The sequence below is a fragment of the Sycon ciliatum genome, chromosome 1 (genome assembly GCF_964019385.1).
Source record: "Sycon ciliatum chromosome 1, ocSycCili1.1, whole genome shotgun sequence".
Taxonomy (NCBI): Eukaryota; Metazoa; Porifera; class Calcarea; order Leucosolenida; family Sycettidae; genus Sycon; species Sycon ciliatum.
The window spans coordinates 67,526,931-67,554,725 of record NC_088643.1 but is presented as its reverse complement, the minus strand read 5'-3'; the positions used below and the strand labels follow the sequence as shown (position 1 = coordinate 67,554,725).

The 27,795-nt window shown below is 45.6% G+C and overlaps 2 protein-coding genes across 2 annotated transcripts in view; both read right to left on the bottom strand.

Annotated features, from left to right (window-relative positions):
• Positions 1 to 8,404, bottom strand: part of LOC135805031 (protein O-linked-mannose beta-1,2-N-acetylglucosaminyltransferase 1-like) — a 28,877-nt gene extending 20,473 nt beyond the window's left edge. The window contains exons 1-7 of the mRNA XM_065319020.1: positions 7,915 to 8,404; positions 6,176 to 6,323; positions 5,131 to 5,240; positions 3,549 to 3,614; positions 1,888 to 2,001; positions 1,550 to 1,619; positions 1,175 to 1,222 (exon numbers count right to left, since the gene is read on the bottom strand). Coding sequence (XP_065175092.1) covers positions 1,175 to 1,222; positions 1,550 to 1,619; positions 1,888 to 2,001; positions 3,549 to 3,614; positions 5,131 to 5,240; positions 6,176 to 6,323; positions 7,915 to 7,983 — 625 coding nt within the window. The 5' untranslated portion in view covers positions 7,984 to 8,404. The remainder of the gene's footprint in view (positions 1 to 1,174; positions 1,223 to 1,549; positions 1,620 to 1,887; positions 2,002 to 3,548; positions 3,615 to 5,130; positions 5,241 to 6,175; positions 6,324 to 7,914) is intronic.
• Positions 8,405 to 10,555: 2,151 nt separating this feature from the next.
• LOC135805029 (transportin-1-like) lies at positions 10,556 to 27,686 on the bottom strand. The gene is made up of 26 exons (XM_065319018.1): positions 27,485 to 27,686; positions 27,316 to 27,391; positions 26,505 to 26,770; positions 25,746 to 25,879; positions 24,955 to 25,036; positions 23,872 to 23,994; positions 23,590 to 23,708; positions 23,297 to 23,357; positions 22,828 to 23,026; positions 21,270 to 21,422; positions 20,711 to 20,784; positions 20,329 to 20,427; positions 20,067 to 20,119; positions 19,554 to 19,650; positions 19,143 to 19,217; positions 18,235 to 18,321; positions 17,814 to 17,921; positions 17,310 to 17,468; positions 16,486 to 16,573; positions 16,188 to 16,286; positions 15,404 to 15,499; positions 15,039 to 15,114; positions 14,473 to 14,572; positions 14,102 to 14,176; positions 13,541 to 13,665; positions 10,556 to 12,533 (listed from the first exon to the last, which is right to left on the bottom strand). Exons 1-25 carry the CDS (start codon positions 27,581 to 27,583, stop codon positions 13,558 to 13,560), a joined length of 2,706 nt encoding a protein of 901 aa, XP_065175090.1. The 5' UTR covers positions 27,584 to 27,686; the 3' UTR covers positions 10,556 to 12,533; positions 13,541 to 13,557.
• Positions 27,687 to 27,795: the final 109 nt, after the last annotated feature.

Sequence of the window (27,795 nt, the reverse complement as noted above, 5' to 3'; positions counted from 1 at the left end):
ACCGCATCACCTGGATCGTCACAGGGCTGTGTGCTCCTCCTCTCTCTCAGCTGCCCCTCCGGGGCCCACGTAACCTTCATGGCAGTGGCTCAACAGGACAGGACAGGTATGTGTGTGTGTGTGTGTGTGTGTGTGTGTGTGTGTGTGTGTGTGTGTGTGTGTGTGTGTGTGTGTGTGTGTGTGTGTGTGTGTGTGTGTGTGTGTGTGTGTGTGTGTGTGTGTGTGTGTGTGTGTGTGTGTGTGTGTGTGTGTGTGTGTGTGTGTGTGTGTGTGTGTGTGTGTGTGTGTGTGTGTGTGTGTGTGTGTGTGTGTGTGTGTGTGTGTGTGTGTGTGTGTGTGTGTGTGTGTGTGTGTGTGTGTGTGTGTGTGTGTGTGTGTGTGTGTGTGTGTGTGGGAAAAAAAAGAAAAAAAAAAAAGAAAAAATGAAAAAGACCAAAAAAGGGATTCACTGGCCAGAAAATGTCACTCCAAATAGCTGTATGGTGTAGACCAGGCTGAATAGTGACGGTCAATTCTTCAGCCTTGCAAGCTGTTGAATGGTGTAATCCCAGCACAAGTTGCTATGGCTTCTGCCGTAGCATTGCTATCATCGCCTCCGGCGATGGGCGTCAAAGGTCAAAGGTCAAAGGTGTGTGTGTGTGTGTGGCACGTTGTGCAATCAATCCGTACCTTCGAACGGACATGAGCTCCACACAAAAACCTGCTAAGTTTGACGTTAGTACACCAAGGTTCTCACACTGTACAAACTTTGTTGCACTCTGCCATACGATTTTCCTTTCAATGGCTGTAAAATCAAGGTGAGGCGCTCTGGCGGTACTTTACGGTAGTAGTAAAGGCATCGTGCTGACATGCAGACACACATGATCATGACGTACCGTATATCCCCGATAAGTCGCACTTGATTATAAGTCGCAGCCCATTTTTAGGTCTGAACCAAATTGTATCAATACATTCACACGAGTAGGAAGTCACACTTGATTGCAAGTCGCACCCTCTTCTTTGTTTTGAAGTAAAGTGTAAAAAGGTGCGACTTACATTCGGGAAAATACGGTAGTCATTGACGTGAGGAAGAGTGAATACCTTACCTGTACATTAAAACCGCCCAGAATAAAGTGATGGCAAAAGAGGAAAGGGTACATGTATACAGGTACATGTACGGTCAGAAAATACATACCATGCTTTGTTGCCACCAGTGCCCACATGTCTCGCCAGGCCAGGCTTTCTGTAACGTCCACACAGCAGGCAAGCACACAAGAAAAACAACACATTCAAAATGCATACTTCGTGTATGAGAGCCAGGTGATCCGGATGTGTTTCGCTTCTTCTTTCGCGGGGCTCTGTAAAGTCTGTTCGTCTGAGTGTGGAAATGGCATGGGCAGGGACCAGGAGCAGGAATGAGATTGGGACAGATATTACCTATTCTAAAGTCGCACATTGGGCTTGGATCAACAGCTATGGCAAATTCAGTTTCCCCAAAGTAGCAACCTCTCCTCACAACGACTCCTCGCAACGACTCCCCACTCCAATCGAGGAAGAAGAGAGCACTCACCTGCAGCCTTGCTGCCCAGGGCTTTGAGTATTGCACGAGCTGGCGGTTTCAAGTTGAATGTTCCCTCATCCTGCAATGTACAGCACAGCAGAACATTATCCATACAATGCCATGATGATCATGTAGTGGCACGTGCACACACATGCCCACAACAGAGATACCACAACCGGATCAGAGTACGTGTTAAAAAAGAAGTTGGTAAATGGGAGGATAAAGGTAAAAAAAACTCCGTGAATTCAAACGCAATCGCACGCAGCTGTGCAAACGCGACGTAATCTCCCCAGAGTAAAAACCTGACTGTACACGTCTCCAGGACAATCCATTGCAGAACTGCTGACCTTGATAGCAATACAGAGCAGTCTTCCCGGAGTGACAGAATTGATGAACAAGACGAGAGCATCAAACGTCTTGTCCATGTAAGTATCAAAGACTTGATGAGCCATGAGTCGGCCCTGCAATCACACGGAGCGACAGCACAATGTCACCACCACAGGCAGAGCGAGTAAGCTGCACAGGCAGAGCGAGTAAGCTGATTATTGGAAGGAATGTCAAGACAAGTACATCTGCTGATCAAGTCCCCACTCCTAGAAGCCAATCAAGTCGCTCCTAGAAGCCATAGTTCAAGTCACTCCTAGAAGCCATAGTTCCTGCTCGTACAGATACGCGGAAACTACAGTCCGTTTCAAAAAGATTTGCAATCCTGGCGATCGCCCGCGGAGTTTGGCGTCTTACCGTATGAGCACTCGAGCGCTGCCTGGAAAAACTCACTGTGAACTCGAAGAAATATTCCGCGCGAAAGCAGGAAAAATGACAACTCACTCACGTTGATACAGTCATGTACGTCTGGTCAGGGAGTCGTAAAATACCGGTATTTTACGACTCCCTGCGTCTGGTTTACAACAAACGAGTTCTTCCTCGTATCGATAATGGAGTCAGAGAGGACATGTCGAAACAAAAGTGTTGTAAATGTTGACGAGCGGCATGTGTCCCAATTCGTTTTGTGACCAAAATGAGCTGCGGTGCAATTTACTCACCGTGTGACGAAAACGGCGACATTGACACGGACTCATTCCCAAGGCCATGACTTGGCAAAGCTATCAGTGTGACTTCGACGACATTTTGAGAAAAGCAGACGCTTGTGAACGCTGATAGAAGACGGCGTTGACTGCTAAATTCAAATAAATTGGCGGTCTTGAAATACTAAAATAAATCTCAAAAAGCTACAGCTCGATGACTTCCATATTCACTCACACCATTTCAGTGTTGTGGGTTTGTTCACATGGCGTGAGCCAGTCAAGTGTCAGTCAGTTCGGCAGGAAGCGCGAGCTCCAACAACAAGTCATTTGGTGCAGCCATCTTCTTTGTCTTGTACCAGCTTGATCACCAAAACAATGAAAAAAAAGTTTGACTTGAGGATAGGTTGGGATTTGAACTCACAACTTCATGGTCAGCAGACAGCATTCATAACCACAAGGCCAAAAAGGAAAGGATAAATCGTGGGTTTTGATAAAAAATCGATACTGGCTTCCTGGGCAAATTGTAAACCATGGGAAAAGGCCGGAAACCTGGCCGAAATTCTAACTCCTTAAGGGCTGGTCCGATTGTTCCGAAACCTTCAGAGAACAATTTGCCGTGTCCTAACAAGCCATTCTATGTACTTTGTTGTCCAAATTTCCCTGATCTTCATACTTTTTAAGACCCAAACCTGATTGTAAATCTTTTTGAAACAGACTATAATGCCAAGCGCGCAAATGAGGTGGTGACTACCAAAGATACGGCTTCAAAGTCTCACAATCTTAGCCATCTGCTCATCAGCTTATAACTCTATGACTTGCTTTGAAGCAATCCTTGAGCACTGCTATATGTACATCATTGCTAATGAAAAGTTATCTTGCACCATTCATAGGCGAACTGAGCTGACACTATCCTGCAAGTCTATGCATCTACAATGCAGTATGCACACGTTCACAGATGATGGAAACCCAGCACATGTACGTACAGTTGATGGGTGGAGAACAGCCACGTGAACACCGCGATCTTGATCACCACCCACTGCTTGAACGAGCTACATGTCAGAGCACAAACCACCAATTCAATACCAGAGACTAGTATTGCAGAGGTCATCCAGGACAGCTGATGTCAGAGAGCATGACTGCACATGTACTACATTACGCAAACGTCATCCTTATAACTCAAGAAGAAAAGAACAAGCTTCAGACTTCTCATAATCAACATCTTTAAAGCTCTTCCACTAGTACTTTCATTGCCTTCTCATCAGGTGGAATACAGGTAAAAGAAACTGACCAATCAGCAGATCACACTGAATTTTAAACTGTACTGTAGTGATGTGATAACAAGAGCACAAAGAATAGTACCGTATTTCCCCGATTATAGGTCGCACCTTTTTACACTAAAAATCAAGGGTGAAAAAGGGGGTGCGACTTACAATCGAGCATGACTTACAATCGAGCATGACTTACAATCGAGCATGACTTACAATCGAGCATGACTTACAATCGAGCATGACTTACAATCGAGCATGACTTACAATCGAGCATGACTTACAATCAAGCATGACTTACAATCGAGCATGACTTACAATCGAGCATGACTTACAATCGAGCATGACTTACAATCAAGCATGACTTACAATCGAGCATGACTTACAATCGAGCATGACTTACAATCGAGCATGACTTACAATCAAGCATGACTTACAATCGAGCATGACTTACAATCGAGCATGACTTACTACTGAAGTCAATATATCAAAACATTATGGCTCAAACCTGGAAATGGGGGTGCGACTTATAATCAAGTGCGACCTATAATCGGGGAAATACGGTACCCCAAAACAACACGGTAAAATGCATAACCTCATAGTCATAGTCATACACATAAAGGAAAGACATAAGGGTGCAAGTGTGAAGAAACCGAGCAAGAGTGCGATGAACTGCGACAGCAATAGACAACCAAGGGACACAACTAACTAGTTGTTGACGACCTACCTAACAGCCTACGCGCGAACATAGCTCGTACACATCTTCGTGGCGCCTCCCTACCCTCATTGGAACTTTCCGCACCTGAGCCTTCCAAGTTGGAAGGTTGTTGGTTTGCGCTACGCAGATGTGTTGGAGCTAGGTGCCAGGTCATTGAATGTCACAGTACACCTGTCAGCTTTGCTCCTTGTTGTCGCACTATCTGACAGAATGTTGTCTCGTTACCTTAGTGGACTGTTAGTCATAAATCGTAACTTATTGGTTCTTTCTCTTTACACGAATAGTTAGTATAAGTGTGAAAAATGGCACACACACACACACACACACACACACACACACACACACACACACACACACACACACACACACACATACACACACACACACACACACACAAACACACACAGGCGCCAATGTCCCAGGCAAGTTGGCAAATACATGTACAACCATGGCATCATCCCCTGTGCTCATGCACTGAAAAACAAACCGAATGCTGATCATGCCATGTGACCATGGCATGCATCAGGAGTACTAGTAAGGCCAAGATACAGAGAGCATCGATCACGATCAAATAGCCCATACCATCTTGTCATTGACCATGACTGAAAACCTAGAGTGGCTGGAGATGACGGTGATGGCCAGTGCTGAGGGCAGTGCAGTGGCTACCTCTGCTGCAGAGGGTACACGTGGCTCTGACAGTGATGGTAAGACCAATGGAAGACAAGACAAGACAATGACACAACGGCTAAGGCTTCTGACCTACCAGGGGCATCGGAAGGAGGTAGAAAGTGGTACGGCTTGACAGTCAGAGGGGGTCCGGGGGAAACCTCCCCCGTGAATTTTTTTCAAAAAACACTCAAAATACCGCTCTCAGAGGGTCTCCAAAGGTACAGTGACCTGACTGGTGCACCGGTGACGGATCGCGGCTCACGATCACGCGTGGTCATGTACAAACTCGATACCCCCATTTTTTACACCGGATTTGGACGTTCCGCGTGGACCACCTGGAGCCAAAAGTGGTACGGCTCGAGCCGTACCAGTCGTACCGCTTCCGACGCCCTTGCCTACTTGTAGGCACTCACCCTCTGCTCCGTGAATACTGACTCACTACTTGCCCAACTGACACAGCAACAGACACAGTTAGAGAAGTCTCTAAAGCTTCGCCCGTTGGCCATCATCAGTGAACGTTCCAGATCTCACTACTTCGAAGTAGCTGTTTCCGTGGCTGTGTCGCATGGACAAAGAGTGAGTTAATTTCAGCAGAGATGCCAGGCACCTAAATATAGATGACACCTAAAAGGCGCAAGAGTAACGAAACTACTGTCACCTACATTTGAATTACACCTAAATCCTGTCAGGTCCTGGACACCAAATTTTAACACACCTAGATTTACATGTTGTACAGTACATCGGTCAGCAATTGAGTACTAGTATGATAGATTGATAACACAGGAAGTGCAGGCTATGGCTTATTACAACAAACTGGTAGAGTTCATAACAAGAATCAAATCGCAAGAGGAAGAAATCCTATCAAGATCGTGTCACACTCCACACTCCGAGCCACAGCATCATACTATTGGAATTCATGTCGCTGGCAATAGAACCAGACCATTTTGAGCTTACTAACCATCGTCGTGCCGTGCCGCATCAGCGGCAGATTCTTTCGGCCCATGGCCGTGGTGTCGCAACTGGTGCTCTTTCAACTGTGCCGCCGTGTCCATTAGAAACCAGACATTGGCGAAGATGGTCACAAACAGCAACACAACACCTGCCAACTGCAATACCAGAAGAAGAAAAACAAAAAAACACCCTCGGGCTCTTACTACTTCCACTGCAGTCACAGAATACATGCATGCTGTACTGATGTAACTTGGCTAGTTTCTTCTACACGGAAAACCCACTGAACACCACCATCAAAGTAAGTGGTCTCTTTGCTGAAAAGTTGCAGCAAAGATACCCCTTTGCTTTGATGATGGTGTTGGGTTTTCCGTGGAATGAAGTGGCTGCAGTGGACCTTGCGCACCTCAGCAATGTCCGACTGCATGCAATATCCTGTAAATGTACCCGAACTGCTGGAAACAGACGTACAAGCTTGCATAATTTACCTACTTTATAGCTTGCGCTGCATCACCACACGTTATGCTATGATTTTCGAAATTCGGTGAGGCTTTGTGTAAAAAAAGACTTCTTATTTCGCCAGTCTGCATACTCACTGGTTTGAAGGTGCTCTCTTGATCATTGGATGGAAATAGCCTCGGAGTTCATTACACTATGCGCACTCAGGAAATAAGTTGGTGCATTGCAAATTTCAAAGAATTCAATTGGACAGCCTCATGCGAACCGTCATTAATTTTATTAAAAAATATTTTACGAAGTTGATTTAGTTCAAGCCCCACCACATGCACTCTCTAGCCGACCTCATCTCATGCATACCAGCAACACAAGCATGCGAGAGTGCATGTTCTGCGGAGTCCGAACTAAATCAATGATGAACAGGCCGAAAGCTACTGCTTATCCTCCAATTATCATTTATAACGAACTTGACAGATATCTGCATCAAGAGTTAGAAGGTGCTAATTTCATCAGATAGCGCAACAATGCCGCCAATTTCTCTATAATAAGTCAGTCAAGATACTTCATGGGAGCTTTTCGGCCCATTCTCTTTGGTGGAAAGGACCGGCTCTCACTTAGCTGGCCGACGTCATATTGGGTAAATAGAACTATGTACAGTGAATGTAAGACGACATTATTTTCATGTTTAACAGTTACTAGCATTTTAAAACCATGCCTTTCGTTGTTGTGCACTAGACCCTCGCAAATGTAACTACAAACCAGATTATATACGAGTCAGAAAGTGCGACAACTAGGCACAACACTGGCAAGGTGTACTGAGACATTCCATGTTGTGCCTTCCTCTTATCCACGACGGATGAATACTTTTGGCTTACCATCCGAGTTCAAAGAAGCTCACAGAATCAAATTCTGTTTTGCCACCACTGTAAGAACGAACGGCCAGTAGTAGAAAACACACTGCCACATGCTACGGCATGCTGCTCTTATAGCTATGTGCATGTGTTTCCCCTGTTTCCATAGACACATCTTCATGAGCGATAAGTGAAGCCGTGGAAGACTGAAATCCATAAGCGAGGGGCCCTTTGCAGAACTAAGAGAAATTATTTGACCTCATCGTCCGTCAATCCCATGAATTTGTTAGTGAAAAGAATGCACCTAACAGCTTCTGGAAATTTTCTCAACTGTGTAAATGATACTAACTTACTTGGCAACATTGTTGCCACTGTAATGATGTGTTTCTATTGTAAAAATAATTAATTGAGGAAAAAAAGTTCCTAAGTTACTCAAGCTAACCTGAAGGAATTGTCGTAGGCTGCTCCATCGTCGTTGACTGGAGGAACCAGAATGGGAAATGGCAACCATTACCCTAACACGTGGGTGTGTTGACTTTGTGAATAGTTGTCAGTTTCAGGTAAGGACGAATGCCTTCCAAGTTAGTTACTAATTAGTTCACAACAAGAGCACTCTTGCCTCCAGTACACCATGGTACACTGTATTGGTATCTGAGCTATCAGGAGCATGTACTGTCTACTGTCCTGATGTAGCTTACGTACAGTCTGTACTGTACTGTAGCTCAAATTATTACTAAAATAATTATAACAGAAACCCCTCAGATGGTCACGGTAATGTGGCTACAACTACAGCATGCAGGCGATACGAGATACTCGTACAATTGTAGACGGTCTACGATCGTACTATAAAATTGTAGTAGATCTACGAGCACTCATACTTTTCTTTAGTGGCAACTGAAAATAGCCACTATTTTACTCGTTTTGCTTCAATTAATAATAATGGCCCATGCATGCATGGCCGATCATTTTTGAACGCCCATGCTCGAGTCGAGAATGAGATGTTGCTAAAAATAAAAATAAATCTTGCTGCATGCATAATCGATTATCGTGCACGTGCATCGTTGTCGTTCTGGGGGGCCGGGGTAATCAATGCCAATGGCCTCAGTTTTATTTCTGAAATTCAAATGAATGGAAACATTTCTTTCTGACTATGAATACTGCAACTAACTTGAGAAGTAGAGTACATAACCATCAGTGATCAGTTGAAGAACAGAATGATAAACCCTCCTACTCGTACTCTGCGTAGAGTTGATCGTAAATCACATTTCCAGCTGCAATAGCCGATAGAACGTAAACGTTGTATGCCAATGCCGCGAATGAGGACATGGACTATTGTACGATGGAGATAATACAGAGATGATAGCCATGAGTTCAGATGACTGGCGTCTTCTGTGGGTAAAGGTCAGGTGAGCGAATTTCGGTTGTTACCTACCTGTAACTGGTAACCATCAAGACGACGTGTACATACGTGTACATAGACATGACCGTATGTGTACGTGTACTGTACTATGAGTAGAAAAGGTATTTTTATTCATTTCGAGGCTTCATGTGCATTATTATAAACATAATTATTATGCATGCAGGGAGTCGTCGAATTTTGGGTATTTGACGACTCCCTGATTGCATTAGTTTTTAAAACGACAGCACGTTACAAAGCGAAGGATCTAGGACTGCAACATGTTAGCCTATCAAACAAGGCCTGCATACGTATTATAGAGAGGTTCTGCACAACGAAAATTCGAACGAAGTTTCGCGACAGGCCTTGCGAAAATGTGTACGAATTTTCGCACGAACTTTGTGTTCTGCACATTTTCGTCGTTTGCACGCGCCAAGTGCACGTACGACATGACCCAATCTCACGAAACTTCCTACGAAAGTTCATTTCGCGTTCCCTGCAAGTTTCGCGTCCAAAGTTGCGAAAGTTCGTGCGAAGTTTCTCACTTCGTGACGTAGAGCGAAAGTTCGTACACATTTTCGTTTTGCAGAACCTCTCTAATATCAAACAGTTTCTTCAATATTCGGAGGCATGCTCCACTGCAACCAAGTAATCATCTCTTTTAGACCAATATCACCACCACCAACACCGATAGTGGCAATACCACCACCATGGTCTTACGCTACAATTCAACAATTAAAAGCACGTGAAGCAGAGAAGCCATAATAGTATCGACTATAATAGTAGGCCGTACGTCCCATTACTTTTCAAGTCGAATACAATGCCGGGTGATCAGCATGGCGGCAAGTAAGTCCTTATATACTATATAAACCGGCACGTTGGCAATCAGAGCCGCGTGAGTGACAACATAGCGACTTGAAAAGCAATGGTACAAAAGGCCTAGGCGAAACTATACTGGCTTCTGTGCTTCGGTTGATTTGTTTCCCTCCAACCAAGAATCAATTCAATAATTATTACTGTCAACACTAAAACCAGGCTTACCGTATTTTTCCAGTTATAAGTCGACCTTTTATGACTGAAAATAGCAGGAGAAAAGGTGGGGGTCGACTTACAACCGGGATTCGACTTATAACCGGGAATTATTGGTATCTTCCAAAAATAACCTGCACTGAATACACGAGTGCACCATGTGTATGCATTTTTGCCAAGTTTATTTGCCTTTTTCAAGGATTTGGATGTTTCAGAATCCAATGAGGAGTGTTTATGTGATTTGTTCATGTGTTAGTAGCAGGGAGCGGTTAACAGTGCTTCGTTGGGCAAAAACTTTAAAAACATGATTATGACCTCCGGATACGGGGGGGGGGTCGACCTATAACCGGTAAAATACAGTATGTGCCGACAGGGTATCTTGAAAATCAGGCTTCTATTCAAAACAGGCTTCTATATGAGATAGGCTTTAATACAAGACACTACGGTATTATCCCATGGCCGCCAGTGACTGCTACTGATAGTACTGTAACCTGCTAGCTCACGACAGCAGCAGTAGCCACTTCAACACTGGCCCGGTCAGCTCTAGTGTTTATAGACCACTCACTCCCTGGCCAGCACAGCCATCACAACCGCTCAGCGCCTGGTCAATACACAGCCTCACGTTACAACATTTAAAACAATCAGCACACAGACACTGTTGGTTTCGTAATTGTATTCAAAGCATCGTACTCATCACCACAGAAGAGGAAGACATAGAGACAACTAGATTGAGACCGAAGTTGTCACGAGTGCAATTGTTAAATCAACTATAACCAATGATGCCTAGTCAGGCAACGAATCAAGAAGAACAAGATTGCAGCAAAGAAAAAAAGTGCACTGCCAACATACCACTGATGCAAGTTACAAAAGCAGAGCACCGATACAGTATAGCACGGAGCACTGGCACTGTGGAGCATAATGTTCAACTGGCCAAGTTGAATGGCAGCACATGTGCGCGTGTGCAAGTAAGCAAGTGGCTTTTCTGCATGAGCAACTGCACCACAAACAGCACCAAAGTCAAAAAGTTGACAAGACGGACAGGAAAGGAAAGACTCTACGCAGAAACATAGAACATTACTGCAACTACAGGGCAACGTTGAAGCAAGCAACTAGTAAAAGTCACAGAGGAGATGCTACCCTTAGTGCGACGCACCAACGGCAACAAAATCATAACCAGACTTCAGGAGAGGGAAGGAAAGCATAGACCAGCTTGATAAAAGCAAAAATAAATAAAAACTGCGAAATTATAAAATAAAATACGGAGGGGTTACATGGGGGTTGTATTTTGATTTCGATGGCCTACACAGGACCGAAGAATAAGAGAAAAGAAAAAAAGACTGTAAAACCTAAACTTGAATAATCAAAAATGAATCCACCAGATACGCAATATTTCTGCAAGGCTATTCCTGTCTAACCCCTCAGCTCTCTACATCGCAGGCTTCTCAAAAACAATCAAAAACAAACAGAAGAAATAAGAGAGAAACATACTGAACTGATAAAGAAATAAACATAATAAGAGAGAATGAAATCATTGCAAGCGGCAACAGCTAGAGTATAAATGCTGCTGCTACTACGGTTGCTGTGGATATGCGAGTGTATTGGTGTGTTTAGTAGACTATCATAGAGATAGAGGACAAAAGCAAGGACAGCGACTGGGACAAACAAGAGATAGAGATAGAGACCAAGAATGGTTGCCTGCGTGTATACAATCATACATGATGGGAGAGAGGAGAAGATCTAGCCAACGTTACCAGATGGCACAAGGAGCTGCCAAGGATGATACCATACGCACTTACAACAAAGCAAAGCAAAGCAAAGCAAAGCAAAGCAGGTACTGCCACTACTCACCACTGCTAATGGGAGGCAAAAAGAAATGAGGAAAACGTCATTCAAGCTCAAATCAATTTCAGCCGTCACGACCTCGCGTGCCATGTTGTGACTAAAGGGCAGCTTGGATCTAGCAACGTTTGTTCACTTCGCTTGGGCTAGACTTGACTTGAGGAGGAGCAGCAGCGGCCGCACACAATAACATGGATAGATACAGAAAGTGTCTTATCATGTTGCACTTGCACTACTACAACTGTACCATCAAGAACTTAGTGTTGCTGGTGCTGCTGGCGGCGGTGGTGGTTGATACGAACAAAATCCTGGATAAGGTAAACGCCATTGATCATGACCACCAGGTGACACAAATGCTGAACTAAGAAAGTTCTCTTGTGGGTAGTACCAGGCTAGGGCCACAACTATAGCGACCACGATAACCAACCCCTGCAACCATTGTCCACAGCAGAGCTCCTGCGCAATGTCTGGTGCAGCGCGTAGAGAAATCGTAGAGTAAGGCAGAGGGATGGCAAAGCTACGTGCCAACTTCCAGTGTCACTACCACCACCACCACGGTGCATGTCAGTAGCCTCCAGCTATGGTGGCAGTGGCGATATACTAACAACTTGGAGTCCGGAGAACAGCATCAGCAGCAAGCCTAAGGCCAGCAGCATATCGCCGGATTGTGTGATAGCAGACGGACAGACGGTGTATTCATGCATTCCCATGCTCCTTGTAGTGTGAAAAAACAGATGAGGATGAGGATGATGATGATGATGCTCCAACGGATGCAACTAACTGTCTATATTCCTAACCTGGAGAACAACAACATGCAGTTGGCCGCGCACAAGAAACGTACCATTAGCAATGAGCAGTGTACATGTGCATTCATGTTACTACAGTGCATTCAATAAAAATGTGAACGGTACCATCCGGCTGTTTCTGGTACAGTACATTCCAAAGCAAACAGAGTACACACAAGCTGCCAGCCAGCTCCTTTCAGCCAACCATTTCAAGCACCTAGACATTACTAACAGAATACTCTAGTCTAGACAGTAGACGCTGTTGAAGCAAGTGAAAGTTACTGGATTTTCTGAGACATCAGCCACAGTGGTGCATAAAGCACACATCCCTCTTGGAAAGGTGCTCCCCACACCGGAACTCGCGCTTTTCCGCAGGCTGAGTTGACACTTGACTGACTTGACTCGCAGGTTTGCCGAGTCGAAGTGTCAAGTCAGTTGGCGGAAAAGCACGTTCCGGTGTGGCGAGCACCTTTCCTATAAAATCATCGCCGAAGTCGCTACTGCTACCACTATTCCTCTTGGAGGAAAAATTATTCACGTTTGCATTTGCATGTACTTGGAGAACTGAAATGCATGTCCGGGGTAAATGCTACGTACACGGCGAATTGCTGACTGATTAGTCAGAAACAAAACACTAAAGCACGATGTACATCCCTGGAAAATATGGTGGTACTAACTGCTACACTGTTGCTGGCTTTCCGATACGGGAAACACTTTAAAAAAGTACATTGTATTTGAAAATGTAACTCAAGCCTCTTTGGAGGTGAAATAAACTTTTACAGAACATAAGGAGTGCTGCTTTTTCTGTTTTAAATCGTTCTCTGGCATGCATAGACTCCAGAAAACAAAAAAAGATATTTGTATCCCCATAAAAAAAATATTTCAGGGGCCAAGGCATGCCAGAGAACGACTTACAACAGAGAAACAGCATTTCTGCAAAAGGTTTTCAAGTCTCCAAAGAGGTTCAATCTACATGTACCAACAACTGAATCAACACCATCGAGGCAGTGCTGACTTACTAGAAAAATAATGGAACTTAGAGGCCGTAGACGGCATTAAGACGGTCGAGCAGCAGCGTTGGGAATTGACTGGATACCATGACCCACTCAGCTTCACCAATTTCATTCTTGAAACCGTGGAGGATCTGCATTTCGAGATTTAAAGAACAAAAACGGACATGAGAAAGAGGTAAGAGTACAGTGACTTCTTTACGCTAAAAACAACAACAGTACATTCACTTTCCTCTCACACCAGAACTATTATTGTTCTCATTCTTTGGCCTTCAACAAGAAGTTCTCTTAGAACCACTTGGTCTCAATGGATACCATCCACCCGCCTGCGCCATCGGGCATGGTCATATTCGCATGGACTCAGTTCAATGATACTGCTGAAAGAGAAGGGCCGGACATCGCACTGCACAATAGTGATGTCACCTGTGGACATGTGTTACGCTAGTGCTAAGCTAAACATAGCATAAGTCCACAGGTGATATCACTATTGTGCAGTGCAATAACCTACACTAAGTGTACAAAAGTGAAGAAAAAAACACAATTCACACAATACCTATTGAGGAAACTCACCCTTTGGAACATCTCTTGCAGTGCAAGTGGCGGTGATGTCCATGAGGCCACTGCGTCACAGAAGAACACGAAATTCTGCAAACACAGCACAACATAAGATGCAGACAGGGAAACACAAAAACAAGTGCAGGGTGTCACAAGCAGCTAAAAATCATCCCGCAGCAGTAGAAGAGAATATACGGAGGCAGGTCTTGACAACATCACAAAAAGTGCCCACATCACACACCCAGCGATAGGCACCTCATGCGCACATAGACGTTCGTTTTCACACACCAAGGACACGTCTGGACCAACTTGGAGTCATCGGTCAGTCAAGATGAGATGTAACACGGCAGCCAGCTACCGAGGTAGTATTCTAACCGATCACTCACCTGAGCAATGCCCACGGGATTGGAATTGATTACCAGACAGATACCCACGAACGCAGATTCCTTCTCAGCGTTGTCGCGGATATTCCGTAGTGATGTGCACCTGCAGAACACAATACCAGCCACAGCGATGTTGTGTGACAAGAGCCACGACCCAAGGTCAGTGAAACACTACATGAAGTGCCACTCTGGCTACGACCTTCAGGACAGCTCAAAGTCAAGTAAGAAAACAAAGAGTATGACTGTAGATCAAGGCGACAATGGCAGCCAAGGCAACCAAAAGAAGACACACATAAATATCCTATTACAGCAGTAACAGCACACACACACGCACACACACACACACACACACACGTGCGCATGTACTTTCCTAAAGCCATGAACCAGCCTTTTATAATGATGCACGCAAGTAGCCTAGACACCGTACTCATCAGTACGTAAGTATGTTCACTTCCTCACTGTCTGAACAGTCATGTTCTAGTGAAAGACCAGTTGAAAGACCAGTAAAAGTAGGTGACTCGACAAGCTGGACACAGGCTTTAAAAAGGGCATGAAAAACTGTAACTAACCATGGTCGGATGAAGCGTGCCAGGTGCGGCGCAACAGTTGTGGCACATGCCATACCGAGACGACCAATGGTGATGGCTGAGAAACAATCACAACAGATTACAATGAGCCACACCACCAAAGTGCATTGCAATACAAACGCACCTGTCACCAACATTGCATCGCTATCAGAAGAACGAGAGCAGGAGCAATCTAGGAAGCTGTAGTCAACTGGAAGCAGCGAGAAGGAAACAAACTTGCCCAAAGCCCCCCCCCCCCCCAAACACCAACACCACCAACAGACCAGTAACAGCAGCAGTCCAGACACAACAGTTTATTTTAGTGATCAAGTGGCAACAAGTCCAGACACCTATGAACCTAGACATACCTGTGTTTTCCAAGAGAGTTTTGGGTGCATTGATCCTGTTCATGATGTTGATCAGCTGGTCCAGAATCAGGGCAATATACGGCTCCATACCAGCACCTGGGACAGAAGAAAATTCAAGAAGAGGGGGGGGGGAGGAGGAGATGACATTGGGCTTGAAAGTGCTACGTCCCAGTCAGCCCAGTTGACTTTTGGATCCATTTGGATCCAGTTTTGTATAGCTCCATACAGGTTCAGGTGGTATCCCTTCACAGCAGGGTGACACATCCGAAGAGAGCGACTGGACCCTCCCGGTCGGGGACCCACTCCTGGTACAGAATAATAAACAACTGCGTGTGACACATACTTCACTTCGCTAGGGGCAGAGTGGATCCAAACGTCGTTATTTGTTATTATATTGTTGGTTTCCGATGCCATCAGTTTCAAGCCCTATTGCAGTCCACCGCATTGCCTGCCTCTCAAGCGAGCCGCAGCCAAAACCAGCCAAGTAACAAACATGCAGTTTTTACTAGAGAATTAAAAAAAGGCCAAACTTGCATATATGGGTTGGGCAGTGAAATTGTCACTTTTGTGAGAATTTCATAACAGCAATCAATCTTTTGTGAGAATTCATGCAAGAACATGACACAATAAGCAATATGGTCGCTTCAGCACTGCTCCAAACGACTTGACCAACAATCTTGATTCCAGGAATCCAGCCACACGCAGGTTATGTGTATGAGGACAACAGGCAACTGTGCTCTCAGACTCGAAAATACACAAACCACCGAAAGTAATGCCAACTTACCCATCTTAACAGCAATCTCTCCAATGGCCCAGATCGCATTATTACACACGGAGATGTATTCGGGAATGAGATTAGAACCAAGGATAGGGATGAACACACCTGTAAGACACACGCACGCGCGCACACACACACACACATGCGTGGACATGGAAAGAGCCAATGAAATAGAGCATCAAGCATCAAATCAGCTTATAACACAGCGAACATATGCTTATTCCGCTCACCAAATGCACAGACGCGGATTGAAAACTCTCGTGTAAACACGGCCATATAACCGGTAAATACCGGCATCCCATACCTATAGAAGGCTCCACGTGTTCAAAGCAAGCTTTCGTGAGGTCACCTAGCAAAGCAAAAGAGCTTTGCCGGACTTCGGGCATCCGGTCCTGCACATAAGAAAGGGAAGAAGGAAAAGGCATGCACCCTCAGCAATACAATGGTACCACCACCACTCTCTATATGGATGCCACAAGCCTTTGTTCAAAGCAGCACCTGCCAGGTGAGATGCCAGTAAGTAGTACACACAACGCCAAGCCAGGCACAAGCCAGTCCATATGCAATAGAGGTGAGCAGTATGAATATGCCATTGCTACCCCTAACCAGCAAGGTTTGCGGCGTTGGGCACAAATAGATCGCTAGACACGATAACCACTCTTGCGATTCGACAAGCATTGGGAGATTGGCTGCTTCACATTGCGCGCGAAGACCCAACCACGCAGTGCAATGCACAAGTAGAGAGTGAAGTCGCTCTATTGCACATACAGTCCAACACTGCCTGCGTGCCAGAACTCTGGAGTCATATGTATTGTTGCCATAAAAACCGATGCTAATCGCATGTTGCTCATCACAAAAGTTGAGATTAACTCATTGTGATCCGGTATACGACGACCCAGTGATATTGTGCATGGTGCTTCAGAGCGGCGAGTGACATAGTCTAGATCAAGGCAACACAAAATACCAGCTGGATGCGTGGCGTAGTTCGAAACAGCAGAGAATGGTCATACAGCAGGCAGACAGAATTTCCATCAATCTCACCAGCCCTCACTAAGGCGAGGCCCTACAGTGCAACGTGCCGAAATGGCGTTCTGGCCAACAGCCTAGCACCCCGTCCTGAAAACATACCTGCATGCACTGGTAAACCAGATCCAGCACATTGCTACTGGCAATGAGCGGGCTGATTTGTGACTCGATGCCTTCAGCTAGACCGCTCAGCACATCCAAAGCGACAATCATGAAGTCTTTGTCCGGAACCTCGTATTGCTCTGGACTCGTCTGCGCAGCCTGTAACAGTCGACAAAACAAAGGCGGCAACAAGGAAACAGTCAGGTTCTCACAGTGTTAAATGCAATATTCTTGCCAGAGTCTGTGCAGTCTGTGCAGGGCGAACACAACGCGGTTGAATGCATGGTGCGTCTTCTTTATAGTTAGGGCGTACACATTGCACAAGTTCGTTCCAGAAGAACATGACAACCCCTGAAGTTGAGTTGGAGTAAGCACGTTCTGCTGAAATGAACAGGAAAGGTTACCAGAGTTAGAGCGGCAACACACAGACACACAGACACGCACGCACACACACACTACACACATATACACACAGACACAGAGTGAAAGTCAACCACTCCTGACCATGGCTTGAGCAAGCGTCTTCTCGATCAGGTTGACACAGCGCTTGAAAATAGGCTCAGCATACGGCAAGAATCCCAGCTGAAGCGCAGTGGCCAAGGACGACAAGCACTGCAGATTGTAGCAACACAACATCAAACAAGCACATGTCAGAGGCTACTGCATCAGGCAGGGCACACAGCGCATACCTTAGCCAAACACCCGTTTGCTTCCCACAGATAGCGTGATTACTTGTAATGCGGTGAGATTCACACACGGTGGCTCAAAACAAAGTCACCAGCAATACGTTCAAGAGCACAGAGAAAGAGAACGCTCTACGACGGACAGTTTACAACCCACGTTAGCATGAATAGCAACAATAGCATGCTGCATTACAGTTGCATTTCTCATTCAAGAGGATTAATTCTCGGTCAAGCAAACAGACCTCGAGGAGCGGGAAGAGATCTCTGTCGTCGTCCTTCAGCGTGTTCCACTTCTCGATGAGCGGTGGCATCAGCAGCTGGATGTACTCCTGTACAGTACAGTAGAGTACAGCGCACACACAATGTCAAATTATATGACAGAAGACACAGAAACCATCGGCCGGGCCATAAGCGGGAACTGAAGTGCAATTTCCTGTCTTCTATTTTCAGCATACACTAGCGCCTTTTAGGTGTAGTCCAAATTTAGGTGCCTGGTTTCTCTATTACCGAATTTAAAGTAACAGCGAAATAAACGTGTTGTACAGTACACAACTCGGGGATCATGGCCACGGGATTGCTGTTACACTGTATCCTACTTTCAGATGATCTCCATGGAAACAGCTAGATGATCACCAGGAATTGGACAAATGCACTGAATATCTCAGGGATTCTGACTATGCACATCATGGCGTGATGCACCAATTATTCCTCGTTTTGCGCCAACACTTTCTACGAAAGCCGTTTTTTATTAGAAACACTACCTAAGCACTGCGGTGTGGACACGCAGCCAAGTGCAGCATTCCATTTCCGAGAAACTCTACCATTCTTCTTTCCTCCTCAACTAGGATACATTGTTGCCATGTGGCTCAACATGTGGCAGAAAAGGTTGAGACTATACAAATGACAAAGGATAGAGAAGTCTTTCCACATGGAACTAATGTTAGCTCAAACTGTGATTGATAGACCCTATACTCCAATCGTGCCAAGATGGAGCAGGGTGAGTTTTAATAAAATCGAGACAGGTTGAGCACGCAGACTACTAGTACTAGTAATCCCGAAACACGCGATGTATATCTTAGGAACACAGCACCCAGTGGCAGGCAATGCATGCCAGTAGTCTCTACCAGTGCTACCAGGCACCCTCACTCACATCTTTGTTGAGATGATTGCCCACAGAGTCGGCCAACGTGCCCACTGCGTCATACAGAATGAGCAGGTTTTTGTGCTTCACACAACACGAAAACACGAAAACACACGCGCGCGCACGCACACACACACACACACACACAGAAATAGCACTGAATACACACCCAAGAAAAAAATGAAATACAGTAGTATGGCTCTTGATCGGTTTAACAGCGAAGATTCAAAGCACATCCACCAAGATACAACTTACAAGGCTAGCAGTCCGAGAACGGTGCTACAAATAGAAAATCACTTCACAGTAGTACTCTACAGACTACGGAGGGAATGTGAACACAATGTGAACACTGTCGTGTCAACAGGGCAATGATATAACCACAAGCTGCCATGGCCCCTTGCACGCATTGCAGAAGCATACCTGATACTTTCCAAAAGCATGAACTAGCGTCTGCAGGATGGGCACAAGGTACGGCACGAGCTCTGTGCAGGCCTCCTCTTCCACCTGTGCAAATGCACTGCAGCAGAGAATACAAACACAGTGTTAGCAGTGATGGTGTGACACGCACTGTAACATAGTACATGTAGATGCATTGGTATTCCAGCCTGGAACAGTATCTACATGTATGCCACCCTGAAGAGACGGCTGGCCAGATATCGGCAAGATGACGACGGCATGAGAAAGCTGTTTGAGCGCATTGTGCTCAAGGCAAACACGCCATTGAGACGGCATTATGGATCTATCAGGACCACCTTGCAAAAACGCACAGGCGTTGAATTTTGTGGGTGTTGTCCTACTGGTTGAGCATGATGTATCAAGACACACTGCACTTTTCCTTATCCGGGTGCCTCTCTTAACCGGGCACACTAACGAGTCTGTTGCACCATCGTACGGTCAAAGTTAGTCTAACAATGCCAAACATCCGTCACTTACCTGCATGCTGCTTCCTGAACTTTCTTGTTGCTGTCGAGGATTCTTTCCAAAAGCTGTAAGCAGGAGACGGACATAGATTCGGACATCAATTCGGGCCCATGAATTTTAAAATTGATAACCATAAAGAAATCGAATCAAAGTGCATTGACATCACACACGAAAAAAGAAGAAGTGGAAAGCTGCGCATAGTATGTGTACAACTTGGCCCCGAGAACAGAAAACAAGCCACAAATCACCGTCAAACACGTGCACAGCCACTTACGCCTTGCATGAGTGGCTGCAAGTATTCTTCGTGTCGCTGCTCCAGTATCCAGTGGGAGTACCGACTCAACGTCCAGCATGTGATCGATCTGACTAATGCCTGTGATGGAGACAACAAGCACACGATGTGAGGAAAATTGAGAAGCAGGATTGCCAAATTTAACCTAGTACCCATAGCAGTGAAAAAAGGGGAAGGTCAATGGGCATCACATGCTCATGAAGATATGGAGAACATTTACTCCCCCCCCCCCCCCCCCTGACAGTATGTGGCTTTATGTGTGGGCTGCTCATCAAGGGTTGGTTTCCCAAAGCAATGCCAACATACATGTGATCTAACACCCCGAGCAAGCAAATTAGCACGCAGTCACTATAGCACTACTAACGCGCTGTTCAGATAGACACTGAATGAGGTACGGAATGAGGCTGGGAAGATGCGGCTGCATTCCTTGCGCACAACCTACATAGACACAGCAACACCACAAGGGGCACATCAGAGTCGTCAGTCGTGCACACGGGCAGACCAGCCACCTTTACACAAACAACTCCACCACAACCACACGGCAATTATTGTCAACGTTTAATAGAAAGATACGGAGCGTACAGAGGCCAAGTAGGTAATCAGTAAAGGTAAGGCAGAGAGAGAGAGAGAGAGAGAGAGAGAGAGAGAGAGAGAGAGAGAGAGAGAGAGAGAGAGAGAGAGAGAGAGAGAGAGAGAGAGAGAGAGAGAGAGAGAGAGAGAGAGAGAGAGAGAGATCCCGATGTGAATACCTCTCAGAGAGTGAGAACAGAGAACTACGTAGATAGCCAACAGCGCAAAACAACAGGTCAAAGGCATCCAGGATGTTGCTAAAGTGTCAGTAAGAACGTGGAAGAGATAAGCAAGCCCAGTCTACCGTGACATGCAGTTCAAGATCTCAAGTCATCAAAAATACTGGTGCCTACCTTCTGCAATGGCACCAAGAATAAGAATGCCCGACTCCTTGTACAGCCAATCGGCGCTGAACAGCGTGTATTTGAGGATCGGAAGCACAAACGCCAGTAATTTCTCCTTGAATACGTTGGCCAGCAGGTCCAATGCCGCCGCCGAGCATTTTCCTATGGACCAAAACACAACCATAGGTAGAAGCGGTTGCATCTTCTCAAAATGATCAACCATAGCCAGAAATTGCATTATTGTCCACCAGCGGACATACAGACAACGGTGGATTGCATTCAAAAATGGGTTATAAGGCACATTTTTCGATGCCCACCATCACCCAGAACTGCCGGATGTCCATATTGATTAAAAAAGAAAAGAAAAATGTTTCCAAAAAGCATTGGCTTGTGCAGTATGCACTTGCTGTGCTGTATGTACGAGCAGCATGCTTGGCGTAGGGGCCATGGCGCACTGACAATGCTTGCACTCGATATAACCTTTGTTAAGTTTATACAGTGCCAGTAGGTGGTCACTAAGTAGACCTACTGCGTGGCACACACAATGTACTAGTACAGTCAGACCTCGCTTAACCGCACACATCCGTTTTCCACAAAAATATCCGGATGGGCGAGGGAACCGGATAATCGAAAACACACACTGTGTGTGTGCATAGCATTGCTGTAAATCGGTGACCAACAATTTTCTTCCGGATGGCGAGGGATCCGGATAAATGAGGACCGGATAAGCGAGGTCTGACTGTATAGCTATTCATATGAGTGATATACAGGGGAGGGAAATTCATGATCGCAGTGGCAAGAGATTTCTGTGCACTGAAAGCCCTACACACACCATCCTCAAAGCAAATGGTCTCTTCGCTGCAAATTACTATTTTCATTCCTGATGATAGCTCCAGGCCGAAAATTTGTTTGAGAAAATATTAATTTGCGGCAAAGAGACCACCTGCTTCGAGGATGGTGTGTGTAGGGTTTTCAGTAGGGCTCAAACGGTCACGGTTTTACCCCTGACGGTTAACTGCTAAGCTAACGGTCGGTTAACCGGTTATAACCTATAAGCCACGGCAATCCTGCGGACTCTTTTTTAACCGTATATTTGACTATACTCATTCAAAAAATGTACCCTATTCAGTACAACGCACACTTGTACATTCTCTTGCATGCTCATTCATACATACTCTCACACCAAGACCAGATATGACCGAGTTGACAGCCCAGAAATTGCGTACGCGTGCGACACCCCGCGAAAGTGCACACTTTGCAACGACCTGATACTTGAAAAATTGACTGAAAAGTTACTGCGTAACCGTTATCTTTATCGGTTAACCGTTAATTCTTCGTAACCGGTCTGCAACCGGTTAATCGGACTAATCGTTTGAGCCCTAGTTTTCAGTGTAAAGAAGTGGCTGCAGTGGAGCTTGCGCACCTGAAGAAGGGATTTCTTTGTCAGAAAACAAGGAATTGAAACTCAATGGCCAAAAAATGCCAACCGCTCCCAAATTCTTGGGAGAAGACGTACATGAAATACACATTATTATACAGTCCAACTGAATTATGCAAAGTCACTCACGTAACGTCCAGATAGTGACGGTCTGGTCAGGCCAGCCATCTTCCTCATCATCTGCATCATCCTCATCCTCGTCTTCCTGGCCTTCTTCTTCGCCATGCTTTGCCTGTGCACTGTGGTTGCCTCCATACGTTCGAGATCGGTGAAAACGCGGGGCAATGTCTTCTTCTCGATCTGGCACTGCCTGGTCATCTTCATCTGCCTGGAATAGGCCAGGAAGAAGCAAAGCACAGGCATAATCACTTCACAATGACATCGACTAGTACTTTGGCACAGCGCAAGCCGCCTTGCCTCAAACCCCTACCCCGTCGTCAAGTTAATGTATGTGTAAAGAACCTGCCCTATATGGGTATTAAGCAGTGTTCGAGCAGTGGAGCACGCTACTTGATTATGCAAAGAACCTGCATCTGCAGTAGCATGTGTATAACCAGCACAAGCAATGCGCTACAAAAGTAGTGTAGTTAGTTGATACCTTGAGGGTAATGAGTTCCATATCTGAGTACCGCATACGCGATGCGAGGACTGGGATGAGACTGCAGCAACATTACAAGGTGGACAACAGCAAGATACAATTAATATTAGAATGAATCGGATGCATCATACCAGTCACAGCACAAGGTCGGTCGACGGTGCTTGCCACACAGTGCCAACTCACATTGCAAACCTTCACAAGCCCTGTATCAGTCGAGTCACAATCCTATTTTCAGCACAAGCAATATCTGTCACCATCCCATTCACAACGGCACACAGTACAAAACCACTCACCGGTCCAAATGATTGGGAAGAACTTCAGGACACACTGCCATCTCTGCGAGGGTCAGCCAGAACTCGCAAGCTTCTTTCGCTACTTCTTCGTTCTCATCTTGTGTCCGCAAAAGCATGTACTGTTGGAAAAGAGGCGCATAGGTACAAGGCATGAAACAAACAGCACAGCAATAAATGCAACAAGATGCTGTCAAAGCTAACGAGCAAACATACCATGTACATATGTTATGTAGTAAAGACAGAGAGTGCAGTACATGTACTACCTCGCATTACGCTCCCTACCTCGAGAATGTCGGTCATGTGCGGGGCAAGCCGATCGAACCGTACGTCAAGGAGCATAACTAGCGCACGGCAAACATTCATCCGGACTTCGTTGTCTTTGTCACCGGCGAGCTGGAATAACTCCTGAACAACAAAAATATGACAAGATCGTAGAATGTAACGTCAAACAAAAAGCCATGCAGCCAAATCCAGCGGTCTAGGTACATGTATCAACAAGACTTGTCTAAGGTTCGTAGCGCAACTCGGCGTGACAATGCGAGCATTGTGACATACATGTGTTGTGGGTACACGTTTGGATAACTAGAATGTCCGGATAATTAAAGTTTTTCCCTGACATTTTGGGGTTCGAATCATCAGGATTCCACCTGGATTATCAAGAGTAAAAAAGCTCCACGAGTGCATGACTCTGCAAATGGGGTCTCCGACGGTGTGAATACTCACAGCACACGATGGAAGTGCGATTAGTACTATGTACAACGAAGGCCAGCGTGCACAGAGTCCGGATATCAGCCACAATCATGCTGATGACTCACATAAGCTGAGTGGGCTTCTGTCAAGGAGCGCTATTTTTTACTACTGCACTGGTCGCTAAAAAGCGGACTGAGAACGTACAACGGGAACACTACACCACATGTTGTGAGTTTTCGCCGTCAGCGGACCCCATGGATAGGGTATACAGAGCTGCACACTCTTGGGAGCTTATATACTCTTGGTATTACACTGAGACAGCCATCGTGTTCATCTATACAGACTGACTTGCACACGGGAAGACAAGATCAGAGTGCTCAATGAGAGTGCTGGCAGGTCAGCACACCAGAGCTTTTTTTCCCACACACAAGGTCCAGCGGAATAAACCCGTGTCTACTCGAGCTTCTTGCTTCGCGCAATCATGAAGAGACTGATGATCAACAGCATAATACAACAGCGGACTATATCCCACAGAGACAGTGATACCCCTTGGACACCTTGGTGGGAAAGTGGCGCATGAATGGTCAGCGCAATAGTTTGGTGGAAGGCACGAATATTGCACAAAAGCTACACCCAGAAGTACTGTAGCACCAGCCATGTCAGCTCAAGACAAACCTTGATGAACGTGTCCATGTGTACCATGAGCGCCTGACTGCGAATGTGAACAAAGTGATTCACACATGCAATGGCATGTGATCTATAGCGACGCAAGAAAGAAGCAAAAAGAAGAAGACAAAAAGTCCATGAATTCAAGCAGATACCAAACAAAGCTGCAACAACGAACACATGCACAAAACAATAAGTGATGGCAGCTGCCAACTCAGCCTACCGCCTACCTTTTTCGATCATAAGTCACCCTCAACTAATTAAAAGTCGCAATCCCATGTTCAGGTCTCTGTGTGTTAACTAGTACTAAGCAGTGATGCGGTGAGAACTGGTCCAGGGTACCAGCTTCACACTCTGGCTTGGACTTCATATAGCGAAACGGTAGCAGAGTGCTAGCCGAGAAAACAGACAGGGTGATGCATATTTAATGCTGACCATAGGGGGCAGGCAATGTGTTCGAGAACTCAGAGTGCTAGCACAGCTGCCAAATTCAAAACTTACCACGCGTCACAAAAACGGCTCTAGTATATACCAAATACCCAGAATGTTCATAACCAGACTTGTTGATGGGTAGAACATCAGCTTACACAGCGCTATCGTTATGTGCCTTGGTGCCAGTTTCAATATTGACCTTCAACTGCCCTATATTTTCCAGAGTTTGTCACTGACATCGCATTTGTGTCAGATAAACTCATCTCTCTATTGGAAGCAATGGTCTTTCAGAAGTTGTTTTGTCCAATGGACCGGTAATGGTGACCCTGGTATCACAGAGCAGCGGGCAAAGGCAATGCACTACTCACCGAATTCGGGGAACAGAGTGCTTGAAGAAGCACAAGAACTTGGGAATAAGAACATTCAGCGGCCGGTTCACCACGTCACTGTTCAGCTCATCTGACAAGTCCTCGCAGATTTTTCTCAAGGCTCCAAACGCTCCCTGAAGCACACGGAAAAGTAAAGCAAATTACTTGACATGTACTAGAATGCATAGAAAAAGGGCACGAAGCTACAACCCTTGGAGGCATACGAGTTCAAATAATGACGAATAGAACAACTAACTGCACAAAACCTACCCAACCAATCAAATACATCACAAAAAGAGATGTATTGATCCAGACTTCAGACTTCCTCACTACTCAATCTTCATGCAGGCTCCCACAGAAAGGCTGTGCACCTGGAAGAAAATTTCAGCCTCACATCATGAATGAATTCGCTGAAAGGCTGTACAAATCACTGTTAGTCTGGCAACTATCTCTATGGATGAAGACAACATTTCCAATGAATCTCTCTGCGAAAACAGTGTCGGATGCAAGTCTCAACAAAATTGACAGAGTAGCACCTCGTGTCACGTAGGCAGGGTATTGTTGTTCAGGTTAATTCTCAAGCCGTTTCAACATGGCGTACCATCCCAACAGATGTATGTGTGCATGGCTAGCTACAAACATGGCAAAAAAACAGGCTTTAAATAGCCCCCCCCCCCCCCCCTCCTCTCTCTCACACACACACACACACACACACACACACACACACAAAATTATGGCACGAGGGACGCAATCCATTACCTCGCAGACATTATAATCAGGGCTGTCAAGGCATGACATAAGTGCAGCAAGCATCTCCGGCTGCGCCAATTCCCCATCCTCAGTCATCTTCTTCACGATCGTGGAAAGAAGGATACCAACCGTGGTGCGCACCAGAGGAGCAGCGTCACCAAGAGACTCCAAACAGCAGACCCGTGCATAATGCTTGACTTCTTCTGGAAGGTCTCCATAGTACTGCTTGATGTTATTTTTAAGGATGAGACCAGCTAATGCGCGCGTGGCCACGGCTAAGACAAAAATACAAAATAGAACATAGATAGACACATACAGGCATATTGAACATTGTATACAAAGTTACACACACACACACGCGCACACGCGCACACATGTGTACACACACAGCATCAACACATCCCCGGTAAGCGCAAATCAGCCTGCACACGCCCATGAGAGTGCACCTTATTCTTTTTCCAGTACATAGTCGTAAATAGGGTCGTACATGTACTATGTTCTACCATAATTATTATGATTTTTTAGCACTGACTTTGCAAACACAGCTATGAAACACTGCCAAAAGCATGGAAAAGTAGGCAATGTTCATACAGAACTAAATACACATGAAGAGAACCATAATGTGAATGCACGTAAAGCCTGAGCAGAATGTGTATACGCCTTGTATGTACTCTTGCTTAGAAACACACAAATTGAAAATCATGACTCCAGTAAGATTTTCTATCAAGTTAGCATGCATTCTACACCTTGCAGTTATGATGGATAACTGGAGCGAAACACTTTTCACGAAATGGTGAAGTTAGGGAACGAAGAAGCTTACCTTCCTCTGGCAACTTTGCCAGAATGTACATAAGATAATTGTTGAAGTCGGGATACTGGTTCAGACTTTTCAATTTCTACAGACAACAATACCACAGAAACCGTTTCATTGAATACAATTACAACCTACAGGTGGGACCTTATTATGTGACAAATTACTGTTTTCTAACCTCGTGAATTGCTCTCTGCACTTCAGTATTGGGCGACTGGCTTTCCCTCAGAAGTTGCATTATCTGAACAAGGGCCCCTTCCTCGGGTTGCCAAGCCATGGCTGCTGCTCAGCTGACCAAGACTGGCACAACCTCCAACAAAAACCAACATCAAAAAAGCACCACTTCTTCGTAGTACCTTTCGTGCCCGATTTCAGGTTATTTTGCATGCATCGCCTTGCGCACATACTGGCCTATCGCCAAGATGTATGCATGTTCAAAGTCGACACACTCACACAGTGAAAAATGGCGTCAAGGAGGGGAAGTACCCG

Bases quoted from the DNA above. Each gene is read 5' to 3' on its own strand.
- LOC135805029 (XM_065319018.1), bottom strand. From the start codon at position 27,583: ATGGCTTGGCAACCCGAGGAAGGGGCCCTTGTTCAGATAATGCAACTT. The intron at 23,358-23,589 runs GTGAGTGGTTTT...ATGTTGCTGCAG, and splicing joins CTTCCCAATCATTTGGACCG to TCTCATCCCAGTCCTCGCAT. The intron at 23,027-23,296 runs GTATCAACTAAC...GGCCTATTCCAG, and splicing joins TGGAACTCATTACCCTCAAG to GCAGATGAAGATGACCAGGC.